Genomic DNA, 13210 nt, shown 5'->3' with positions numbered 1-13210 from the left:
GCGGCACAAACCGGTCACTCATTAAGAAAAGGGTTAGAATGAAAACCTGAAGCCACGGTGGTCCTCCAGGACTCTTTACAAAACCAGAACACTGTTGTTTTAAATAAGGATTTTTTTTTTTTTAATTGTAGAAATCTCAGAATTTCGAATTATGGATCTGTTCATTCTTTGGCTGCTCTTGGGTGATGGACCTGAAAGACATAAAAAATAAAATGGGGAAAAAAAATTATATACACACACACACACACAGAGTACTGAGTATGTAAAAATGCTGTAAAGCAGAACTGCTTTCAAAAGGAATAATAATCAATAAACTTCCCAAATGTGCAGTAAAATTAAAAACTTCAGCTTGAATGAGGTGCTGTGCCCACCCTTTGCCTTCTCTCAGCCCCACTGTCATGCCATGTCTGAAGGTCTTCACCCCTTGTAACCCCCCACTGGCTCCTTGATGTGCAGATCAGGGGGCACCGTGGTGGTCATCCTACACCATCTCCTTGACGATTCCCTGCTCCTCGTTTTATAATTTTGGCCTTGTGTTTGGGGGTCATTGTCATACTACAGTAAAAAGGTGAGCCCGATCAGATGCGCCCCCAACCCCCAACCCCCTATGATGGCTAAGCATCTGCCCCCCACGGTGCATTACTGCTGCCTGCAGACATTCATCGAGTACCGTAATGTCAAATTTTGACTCATCCATCTAGGACACCTGCTGCAGTCCTTGTGTCTCCATGTGTAGGCAAGTCGTGTGGCTTCATCTCCACCTCAGAGGAATGACTTCTTGGTTCCAGTTACTCCGTGAAGACCACTTCTGGTGAGACGTCTCCTGACTGTGTACCAGGGTTCTAGTAGTTTCTGCCATTTCTGAGCTGATCGCAACGCTGGACATCTTCTGATTTTAAAAGGAAGTAAGCTTGATTTGCCACACTGTAGTCAGGCTCTGCATTTCCAGTCCTCTGCTTTGCCTGTTGGTTTGTGCTTCTGCAGAAGAGCTTGGATGGCACATCTGGAAAAGCCTGTCTGCTTGGGAGAGACCCTGGTGATGCAGGGTGACCACAGCCAATTATCTGTCCGGGACGCCAACAGGGGGAGGGAGCATCGGTGAGGCAATACCTGTTGGGTGTCTGTGGGGGCTGCCATGGGGGGAGGAGGTGCAGAGCCCTATAGAGGACTTTCACCACACCTGGGAGTGACTCCAGGTAACACTGATGAGCCACCTGCAGCACACTCCATTCGGGGAGCCAGAGTCGAAAGAAAGAAAGATTAAAAAGGAGAGGACAGAAGAGAAAGAAAGATCAAAAAGGAGAGAATGGAAGTTAAAGAGAAAGAAAGGAAGAGAAAGATCAAAATGGAGAGAACAGAAGAGAAAGAAAGATCAAAAAGGAGAGAATGGAAGTTAAAGAGAAAGAAAGGAAGAAAAAGATTAAAAAGGAGAGGACAGAAGAGAAAGGGAAAGAAAGAAAGAGAAAGATCAAAATGGAGAGAACAGAAGAGAAAGAAATCAAAAAGGAGAGAATGGAAGTTAGAAAGAAAGAAAGAAAGAAAGAAAGAAAGGGGACTTTTGTGGGAGCAAAGAAGAAAGTTCTCCAGCAGTGGAATGAAGAGAGTTGTGCGCTGAACTCGTGTCTCTGCCTGTCTGTGTCGGGTTAGGGTGGCCGTACACACCTCGGTGGTCCCCAGCATGATATTTCACTCCAGAATGTCTTGATGGTCTTGACTGAAGGCACCCCATGCCAGTCACAGCAAATCCGCCCCAAAACATTAAGCAGGCCCCCTCTGTGTCTCACGGTGCGTCTCATGTTTTTGCTTCATTTTTGTGGACGTTGAGCTGATGCGACTTTTCAAAGACCTCCAGTTTTGTCTCATGTTCTCTCCCAGAAGCATTGCAGCTTCTTCCTTACGTATTTGAGCAAAATCTCAGTCTTGCTTTGTTGTGTTTTTCTTTCAACAGTGGGGTCCTGCTGGGTCTTCTTCCATTAAGCCCACCGTCACTCAATCGATCAGGCACTGATGGACCTTGACCTTGGGGTTCAGCTTGTGTCTCTTAGGAAGTTGTCCTTGGCCTTTTGTCTACCATTCTCTCCATCCTTCTGCCCACTGTGGGTCCAATGGGGGTCTGCTACAGTCCTGTGGACCATCAGCTTCTTACTAACATGTGCATCTGTTGTCACAGGAACATCAAGCTGCTCGGAGGTGGTCTTCCAGCCTTTGCCTTTAACATGCTGGTCTGTCATTTTCTCCCCCAGACGACTCTCTACCTTTGCTTTCTCTGGTCCAAGTTCAGTGAGGGACACACGATGGCACCAAACAGCAGAGTGGCTCACATTTCAATCGGCTGAATGACTGACAGCACGATTGGAGATTTGTGTGCAGCAAGTATGAAAAACAAAATCACTCAAATCCGGTTACTTAAGATCTTTTCTAGGGGTCCCAACTAAAGTGTCCCGGCCATTTTAGAAGGTCTCCATAGAGTAGGCCATAGTTGAGGTCTTGTCACACTTGCTTGGGTCTACTCGATGACATATCAAAGGCGTGCAGGTACACAGGGGACAGTTGCTTGTTGTTTCATCAGTTTTATGGAGGCACACAGCACTTTGCCAATGAGCTGTAAGAAGGTCCACGTCTGTACACACAGGATATATATTAGGGATAAAGGTGCCCCCCGCCTCTAGAGATGGGACTTCAATTTGTTCTGCCCGTGGCCAGTGGCTCCTCTTCTAAGACGGCCTGACACAAGTGAATGGTCTCCCATGTGGGTTTGACCCCCAAAGCACCTGATGTTTCCAGGATTGTTTTTGCCTTGGCATGACCGTGTAGTAGAGTAGGTAGGTCCAGAAAAATGGATGGGTGTTTGGTTGTAGTTGTTGTGCTCAGGTTTGGAGTTGGCACCAATGTGGCCAGGAAGCTTGAGCGGGTTCATGAACGTTAAATAGATATCTGTCCGTCCATCCAGCCAGGCAACCAGCCATCATAATTTAAACAGCTTCTTAAACTTGCTGTTCCAGGAGCCAATGTCAACCCTGGCAGCATTGAGGGCAAGGCAGGAACTAACTGGTATATCACAGGGCCATTCCCGACTTGCCTGTCACCAAACACAACCATCTTTGTGATGAGGTGCAATGCCCACCATGACCCAAGGGAGAACATGCAGACTCCACACAGATAGTGAGCACCACTGGACTTGAACCCAAAGCCCGTAGAGCAAGTAACTGCAGCCATATTTAAATGAAATGACGTAAGGAGTAGTTTGAAGTCGCCTACCTGGATGGACACGCCGGCTACCTGCCCCACGCTGTACCCTCTCCTTGCCTCCTCCCTCTAATTCTCCAAAGAACACGGCTGTCGTGTCCTGCAGCACCAACTGGGTGGGCTCCCAGCTTCATAAGACTCCTCTAAAACTGCGCGAATTGATGTTTTGGACATAACACCATCAACCTCAAGAGACTTTATGATAATGAGGACTACCTGAACTTTGTCTTATCTAATACAATGAGCAGATTTTCTATGAATAAGGTAGATGTTATAAAAAAAACAGCTTGCTAAATCTTCCCCTTTGCTTACCTTCTGCTCCGTCTGTAAGCCGTGTGTCCCATGTAGGTAATGAATATCAAAACTAGGATGCCAACCAGAGCACATAAGACGGACATTACTACGATGCTGAAAGCTGCGAAAACAGAAAGAAAAAGTAGGCTGTTCAGTGGGTCCTATGAGATACTGAATGGGGGGCCGGACAAAGAAAAGGAGATGCCACCAGAACATTAGAACACCCTGGACGAGAACGGGCCATTCAGCCTAACAAAGCTCGCCAGTCCTCTCCACTTATTTCTTCCAAAAAAACATCAAGTTGGGTTTTGAAAGTTCCTAACATCTTACTGTCTACCACACTACTTGGTCACTTATTCCAAGTGTCTGTGGTTCTTTGTATAAAGAAAAACTTCCTAATGTTTGTGCGAAATTTACCCCTAACAAGTTTCTGACTGTGTCCCCGTGTTCTTGATGAACTCATTTTAAAGTCACAGTCTCGATCCACTGGACTAATTCCCTTCATCATTTTAAACACTTCAATCATGTCACCTCTTAATCTTCTTTTGCTTAAACTGTAAAGGCTCAGCTCTTATAACCGTTCCTCATAACTCATCCCCTGTAGCCCTGAATCAGCCTCGTCGCTCTTCTCTGGACCTTCTCTAGTGCTGTTATGTTATTTTTGTAGCCTGGAGACCAAAACTGCACCCAGTACTCCAGATGAGGCCTCACCAGTGTGTTATAAAGTTTGAGCAGAACCTCCTGTGACTTGTACTCCACACATCAAGGCGCTATATAACCTGACAGTCTGTTAGATTCTTAATGGCTTCTGAACACTGTCAGGAAGTCGCCAGCTTAAAGTCCACTATGACTCCTAAATCCTTCTCATAAGGTGGAGTCTCGAGTTCCCGACCGCCCATTGTGTATTCAAACCTCACATTTCTACTTCCTATGTGTAATTCTTTTCATTTACTGACATTACATTTCATCTGCTTTCCAGATCCTTCTGTAATCATATAACGGATTCCAAATTATCTGCTAATCCACCTATCTTGGTATCATCTGCAAACTTCACCAGCTTGTTAGATATATTCCTATCTAAATCATTCATATATATTAAAAATAACACCGGCCTCAGCACTGACCCCTGCTGGACGCCACTCTTAACATCGGCCAATTCTGATTGGACTTCTCACCCCATCACCTCCTTCTTCCTGTGTCTACGCCAATTCTGACAGGATACAAAACAAAACACCGATGTGTTGATCTGTAAGGCCCCCTTTTAAACGTTCCCAGCAGCCCATATTTCTATTCCAGTCATCCTATGCTGGTGATCCCCCCTTGGGCTGCTGGGAAATAGAGTTCTTCTCACAGTAGCACTGTTACAACGCAGTCATCCATCCATCCATTATCTAACCCGCTATATCATAACCACAGGGACAACGCAGTCACTTATTATAAAATGCAATGCGCTACATACGGGGCGTTACTTTTGTATGAAAAACTGCATGTTATTAAATCCATGAACCCTCATGAAATTTTCTTTTTTTTTATAAATATTGTAGCATTCCAGGTCACGTGCTTCAGGAGGGTAGGAATACCGGCTATTAAAAGCAGCCCCCTGCTGATGCTGTTTAACTTTTTAACACTTTTATTTACAATATCGAAGCGTTTTCCCAAAGGAGAACTCCGTACGTGAACACGCATGTGTTTTATTTATATACACAAGGCGGTTTTTGTCTTAACCGGGTGAGTCGCTTTATCCCGTTTTGTGAGTGCGTGTAAACGTTCTCCGAGAGGCCGCCATGATCTTGAAAAAAGAAAAGAAACACACGAGCCGCTGAGCCACGTCAGAATGTGTGAGGTCTGTCCAAAACGCCTCTCCCCACATCACTAGCAGGGAGCCTCCCGCCCACACCACTCCAGGGTCTGCGATTGACGGACTGGACGGCGCAGAACATCGGAGGACACTCAGATAACTTTGACGGCAGCCGTTCTTATTTCGAGTGACCGACCGCTAAGAGAGATAAAAGTGCAAAGAAAGCGCCTTTATTAACGTATGGTATATTCATGAGGAAGACCCCTGGGACAAAGTCATTGATAAAGAGGACCTGCCCCAATTTATACAGAGGACTTGTTAATTAAGCTCATTATTATTCATTGCTTAATACCGAGAGGACCTCGAACAAAGAAACAGTTAAAGTCACTCAAGGACAGTGCAAGAAGGCAGCAGGTAGGACGGCGGAGCTGGAAGGTGTTAACAAGCTAGCGCTGCAGGACCGGCAGAACAAGAGCGACACCGTACCTCCATCGTCCGAGAGGGCGCCCCCACCCTTTTATTGGTCGGGGGCACCAATCTCTTCTAAGGATTAAAGGGGTTTAAGGTGTACTTGGCTAACTACATAAAACAGTTCTTATGTAGGATGAAGTATTTATATTGATAGACGTAAAAGGTACGATGTAATAGATATGACGGGTACAACGTAATGATAGAACAGATAGCGAAATATACTACCGGTATATCATAGATGATAATAACAACAACAGCACACTTAATTTGTATAGCGCCTTTCCCATGCTCAAGGATTGACAGGAAATGTACAACATAAGGGTAAGAAAGATAGCTGGAGATGAAAGGCACTACAGTATACAACAGATAGATAGCTAATGAAAGGCACAATTTAAGAAAGACAGAGGAAAGGCATTACATAAGATAGATAGATATGAAAGGCAATATATAATAGATAGATAGATAGATAGATAAGATGCTGCAGATGTTCTACCAGACGGTTGTGGTGAGTGCCCTCTTCTACGTGGTGGTGTGCTGGGGAGGCAGCATAAAGGAGAAGGACGTCTCACGCCTGGACAAACTTGTTAAGAAGGCAGGCTCTATTGTAGGAATAAAGTTGGACAGTTTAACATCTGTGGCAGAGCGACGGGCACTAAGCAAACTCCTGTCAATCATGAAGAATCCACTTCATCCAATTATTATTATTATTATTATTAGTCTGTTTTTACATGCATTTTTTTACTCCTTAATTTAATATTGTTTCTTTGTATCAGTATACTGCTGCTGGAGTATGTGAATTTCCCCTTGGGATTAATAAAGTATCTATCTAGATAGATAGGTAGATAGATAGATAGATATAAAAAGGCACTATATGATAAATAGATATTGTAGATACTGTATATAATAATAGATGGATAAATAAAAGGCACTATATTATAGATAGAAAAGGCACTATAAGATAGATAGATAGATAGATAGATAGATAGATAGATAGATAGGAATGGCACTATATAGTAATAGTTAAGCAAAAGGCACCATATGATCGATTTATTGATAATCAAAAGACACTATATTACACAATAAAACTCTATATGATTGATTGATAAATAGATAGGAAAGGCACTATGTGATAGATAGATAGATAGATAGATAGATACTGTATATAATAATAGATGGATACATAAAAGGCACTATATTATAGATAGATAGAAAAGGCTCTATAATATAGATAGATAGATAGATAGGAAAGGTGCTATATAGTAATAGTTAAGCAAAAGGCACCATATGATCGATTTATTGATAATCAAAAGACACTATATTACACAATAAAACTCTATATGATTGATTGATAAATAGATAGGAAAGGCACTATGTGATAGATAGATAGATAGATAGATACTGTATATAATAATAGATGGATACATAAAAGGCACTATATTATAGATAGATAGAAAAGGCTCTATAATATAGATAGATAGATAGATAGATAGATAGATAGATAGATAGGAAAGGTGCTATATAGTAATAGTTAAGCAAAAGGCACCATATGATCGATTTATTGATAATCAAAAGACACTATATTACACAATAAAACTCTATATGATTGATTGATAAATAGATAGGAAAGGCACTATATAATAATAGATAAGCAAAAGGCACTATATAACAGACAGATGGGAAAGGCACTCTTTCAGTTAACACGTTGTTTCGTCTCCCCTCTTTCTTTGGCACACAGAGAGCCCACCTGCTCACGTGCTGCCACCCTTTGTTGTGCCCACCACCACACATAATTAGTGATTTATGTAAATGATTGTGTAATTAGTCCCAGATGAAGTGCACATGATCTGCATTGCCTCATTAACGTGGTGCACCTTCTCGTGAGCCTCTATAAGCCAAGGGGCTTTTATTTATTTATTTATCCCCCCCCCCTCACCCACCCACCCATTTTTCTTTTGTTCTTGCATCCCATTTCCGACAGAGTGTGATGAAATATTAACCATCGGCACAATCGTTTTGTCATCTGAACATTCCATTAGCCGCAAAATGATATTTTAATGGAAAACAAGTCACAAATAACAGGCTCTCCACCTTTTGATATCGCCCTCTACTACTAAATCAATTCTACCCTGAAGTAAAAAAAAAAAAAAAAACAAAAAGAAAAGAAAAGAAAAGAGAACTTGTCTTGTAAATGTTTAATCGAGTTCTCAAGAAGACGCTCATTTCACTTGATGGCTGTAATTTAAAGTCCGATCAGCTCTCCGCATGATCCCAGGTGTGGCGGACAGCTGTGCTCTGACGTCTCATTTAAACCGCGGCCCAAGTGCAAGCGAGTGGGTTGTCTTGTTTAGCATTCATTTCAATGATATGCAGCGGATAAAAATATTTTAGTTTGGCTTGGCGCACTCTGCTGTCGCAGCTTTTTGAAACAAAGATTTGTCTTATTAACATTTTTCCCCCTTTGTTCTTAATAGTTCATTCAGTATTTCTTTTAACTCTGATTTTTGCGAGCAGAAAACCCGTCTGGAATAAAATCCTTGTGGCTTCTTTTGACGTGGCTGCTGAGCCACTATGGCTGCCCAGTGCTGGCCTGTCCCTGTGTTTGCATGCGTCACGTGTCACATCCAGTCAGTGGCAGTTCACAGTCACTTGTTGTGACACACCTGCTCCAACTAGTCCGTGGCTCACTCCGGTAACATCAACCGGGTTTAATGTTGTTGGTAGTCATGGGGGTGGGCAATGCGTGCACATGACAGCTCAGCTAGAAATACAATACAGAGAATGAAGTGACGAGGAATAAGAAATGCGGCTCTTTGGGACCTCATCAGTCTGATGTGTCGTGTTTTAAGTACCACAGCAGAATGGAAAAAAGAGACAAAAGGGCAGAGACTGCGGCAGAACTCCTGTTAACCCTTTGCACAGCACTCTCTCCATCAGGCAGCACGCTATTGGCTGTCAGAAAAAGGGGCGGGCACAACTGTACTGGAAGGTGGTCATGCAGCCAGTAAATACGATTTTCAATCACGCCAATCGACTCAGTCAAATGAGGAGATCAGCAAGTCTGACGCATCCTATGACTAGCAATAACGTGATGTGCTTTAGCCATGGATTCCAAGATTGTGTCAAAACAAAAAGAAAAAGAAAAATTAGGGAGCACCAGGATGTCCAAAATGACTTTATGTGTCAATGTCTTCAAGCAGCCCATTCACTAATACTGACAGCTCAGAGAGCACTGGAGCACATGCCCTCCAGGACCTGGAAGACAGTGGGGCTGAAGCCTGTCAGAGGGGGGTCTCAGTGCAGTGACTCAAAATGAACTCCACTGGACCACAGCTTAATGCAAGCCATAAATAAAATGCATGATCACACGACAGGCCAGAAGTTCTCCACTGGGCCCGTGACAACTGCAAGCTCTTGAAAATTAAATTTGAAAATGGCCCACCAAAAATCCCACATCGTTAGACCACGCAGGTCAGGGTGATTGGCTACTCTGTATGGGCCGTGTGTGTGTGCTGGTGTGTGTGTGTGTGTGTGCCGGGGGGTCCCACACCCTCTGTAGGGGGTTTCTGTCTTGGCCCAAATCCTTTGCACAACCCCAGCACCCTGCCATCTTCTCCTGGTTGTAAAAATGGACAAGTTTATGAATATTGCAAGTGAATAATTAATTGAAATTTAAACTTTGAATCTTATCATTTAGATTAGATATACTTTATTTGTCCAAAGGGGAAATTAAAATTTTACAGAAGCTTGAGAAGAAAAAAATATATATATATATACACTGCTCAAAAAAATGAAAGGAGCACTTTGAAAACACATTAGGTCTCAATGGGAGAAAAAAATCCTGCTGGCTCTCTCTACTGCTATGGACTGATATGGTGATGTGTTAGAAGAGAAAGGATGGCAATGAAAATGGTCAACGAAATCAAAGGGAAAAAACGATGCGGCAGGTGAGTCCATTTTGCCGAAATTTCATTGCAAATCGTACTCAGTGTTTGTTTGTATGCCCCCCTCAATCCCATGTGCTTGTATGCCTGACAACGTCCTAATGAGATGATGGATGGTGGCCTGGGGGATCTCCTCCCCGATCTGGACCAGGGCATCACTGAGCTCCTGGACAGTCTGAGGTGTCAGATGGACCCAAACATAATGTGCCACCCAGAGGTGTTCTATTGGATTGAGGTCAGGCGAGTGAGCGTGGGGGCCAGTCAGTGGTATCAATTCCTTCATCCTCCAGGAACTGCCTGCATACTCTCACAAACACATGAGGCCGGGCATTGTCGTGCACCAGGAGGAACCCAGGACCCACTGCACCAGTATGGGGTCTGACAATGGGTCCTAATGGATACCTAATGGCAGTCAAGGTGCCGTTGTGTAGCCTGTAGAGGTCTCTGTGTTCCCCCCCATGGATATGCCTCCCCAGATATACCATCACTGACCCACCACCAAACCGGTTATACTGAATGATGTCACAGGCAGCATAACATTCTCCATGGCTTCTCCAGGCCCTTTGACGTCTGTCACATGTGCTCAGGGTGAACTTGTTCTCATTTGTGAAAAGCACAGGGCGCCAGTGGTGGAACTGCCAATTCTGGTATTCTAAGGCAAATGCCAATCGAGCTCCACGGTGCTGGGCGGGCGGTGAGCACAGGGCCCACTAGAGGATGTTGGTCCCTCAGGCCACCCTCATGAAGTCTGTTTCTGATTGTTTGGCAATAGGCATTCACACCAGTGGCCTGCCTGCCTGCTGGAGGTCATTTTGAAGGCTCTGCCAGTGCTCATCCTGTTCCTCTTGGCCCAAAGGAGCAGATACTGGTCTGTCCTGCTGATGGGCTAATGACCTTCTATGAGGGGCCCTGTCCAGCTCTCCTAGAGTAACTGCCTTCTCCTGGAATCTCCTCCATGCCCTTGAGACACAGCAAACCTTCTGGCAATGCCACTTATTGATGTGCCTGCCATCCTGGAGAAGTTGAACTACCTGCCAGGTACCTCTTCACTCGGAGCAGTCGCAGGAGTAATAAATGTTATGATTCTGTCTACTGTAACAAATACTTGAGCACACGATATCATCTCGTCATTAATAACTGTGCAGATGCATTTTCAATGTCACCACAAACACTTTTTTTTTTTGCAGAATTGATTTTCTGGTTGGTTCTTAATGCTTTTGTAAATAGCTTGTACTGTAGGTCTTCCAGTAAATAAACTGTCACGCATTCTCGCCTTCAAGATAATCGGCTTTCGGGAAACGCAGGATACCCCAAAGCCAACCCGTAACCAAAAGGCTGCACTTCCAGCCCTCTTCTTCCACTCGCTTTGGCTTTCTTACCTGTTGGCTCCTCCGCCAGTTGCACTTCAATGTCATCCACCAGCATGTCCTGCGTGTAGGCCAGGGAGCCATTGTGAGGGGCGGGGGAGACCCCTAGAAGTTTACACATCAGAGGGTAGATGTTGATGCTGTCAAAGGGAGCAGCCAGGAAGTTCCTCTTGAAGTCGGGGCCAAAGGCTCGGAAGATGGTTTTCATATCCATGTGCTCGTTAGTAAAGCCGTGATCTCCCTTGTTGACATAAAGTACAATTCTCTGTTGGAAAAACACATTGAAACAGTGTTGGGATTGTGTGGGGACACAAATTAGCAGGCAAGGAGCCCGAACAAAGGCAAGATTAATGTGAAAGTGCAAAGGCTCCTCCATCCTAATATCTATCTCACCATAACACCATTTTGGATATTTGTCAAAAATAGGGTTACATTACGTGTAACTGTTGACTTAATTCTCATTGAATTTTATTTCCCACCATAAGCTGACATCCATTCCAGGTTTTGGTTACAGTTTCTGCGCAGTAATAATGGGATCCTGAACTGAATGAGTTAGAACATGGAATGCTTTTATTATTATTATTATTATTATTATAATTATTATTATTATGTCCACAAAAAAAGATCAAAACAGGTGGTGAGTGCTGACCTGGAGATGCACCACAGCAGCTCCATCCAACCACCTATGTGTCTTCCAAACCCACTTACCTAGCAGTCAATGGATGCAAGGCAGGAACAGTCCCTGGAGAGGGCGCCAGCCCATCACACACACACACAGACACATCAAGGACCAATGTAGCAACAGCAATTCACATAACCTGTATGTCTTTGGACTGTGGGAGGAAACTGGAGATCTGTGTCAGGTTATGAAGTGTCAAGACAAGGACTGTCTCAAAAATGCTTTCTAGTTGCTGGGCAACTATCCATCCATCCATTATCCAACCCGCTGAATCCAAACACAGGGTCACGGGGGTCTGCTGGAGCCAATCCCAGCCAACACAGGAACTAATCCTGGGCAGGGTGCCAACCCACCGCAGGACACACACAAGCACACACCAATTTAGAATCGCTAATCCACCTAACCTGCATGTCTTTGTACTGTGGGAGGAAACCCACGCAGACACAGGGAGAACATGCAAACTCCACGCAGGGAGGACCCGGGAAGCAAACCCGGGTCTCCTAACTGCGAGGCAGCAGCACTACCACTGCGCCACCGTGCCACCCATTGATCAACATCCCATTCTCAAAATGAACATTCTCTGTGTTTTGTGCCCCTAGTGTTTCCCAACCCAGAAACCACTACAGTATTCTTAGTAACTATTGAAGCTGCTAGACTAAGAACCAAAAAACAAACTGCTAGCAACATAACAGGACGAAGGTTTAAAGTATGGTATGCCCCGAGTGTGCTGCTTGGCGGTCAGAGGTTTTTACCGTGTGACACAGTTGTCATTTCCTTTTTATAACTAGCTGTGCTACCCGTCTAAGACAAGTTGAAATTCAAAATAATCGGTGTAGACCTCGGCGTTAACTGTAAAAGGTATTTTGTAATGCATGTACTAATAAAATGCACTGCATTTTTCATTCCAACAGATGGCGCATCACAAACATCTTTAGTAATAAAGTGCATTTGACTTACAATATGATATTTTATATAAGGATACTACTTTTCTAATAATTATATGTCTATGTTATATAAGCTCATATGGATCTGTTACTTATTCATTACTGTCGTACCTAATTTTATGTTTTTCTTTTCTTGTAATATTCTCTTTGACATCTTGGAAAACACTTTGAGCTACATTCTTTGTTTAAAAATGTATTACAGACATAAAATTTTATTACTGCAAATATTTGTGAGGCCCCAACTGTTGGAATGGCAAATGCATTGCATATGTCTCTGCTATACACACATATATATATATACTGTATACACATATATATATATATATACATATATACTGTATATATACAGTATATATACACACACACACATATATATACATATATATATATACTGTATATATATACACACACACATATATATATACTGTATATATATATATATACATACATATATACATATATACTGTATA

At 43.4% G+C, this 13210-nt stretch overlaps 1 protein-coding gene across 1 annotated transcript in view; it reads right to left on the bottom strand.

The window, feature by feature from the left end:
* zgc:153896 (uncharacterized protein LOC569930 homolog) overlaps positions 1 to 13210 on the bottom strand; it is a 52197-nt gene continuing 38987 nt past the window's right edge. Inside the window, exons 5-7 of the mRNA XM_039776384.1 lie at positions 11130 to 11382; positions 3559 to 3661; positions 1 to 191 (exon numbers count right to left, since the gene is read on the bottom strand). Coding sequence (XP_039632318.1) covers positions 137 to 191; positions 3559 to 3661; positions 11130 to 11382 — 411 coding nt within the window. The 3' untranslated portion in view covers positions 1 to 136. The remainder of the gene's footprint in view (positions 192 to 3558; positions 3662 to 11129; positions 11383 to 13210) is intronic.

Source organism: Polypterus senegalus, chromosome 13 (assembly GCF_016835505.1).
Source record: "Polypterus senegalus isolate Bchr_013 chromosome 13, ASM1683550v1, whole genome shotgun sequence".
Classification (NCBI taxonomy): Eukaryota; Metazoa; Chordata; class Cladistia; order Polypteriformes; family Polypteridae; genus Polypterus; species Polypterus senegalus.
This window is presented reverse-complemented; position numbering and strand designations above follow the sequence as displayed.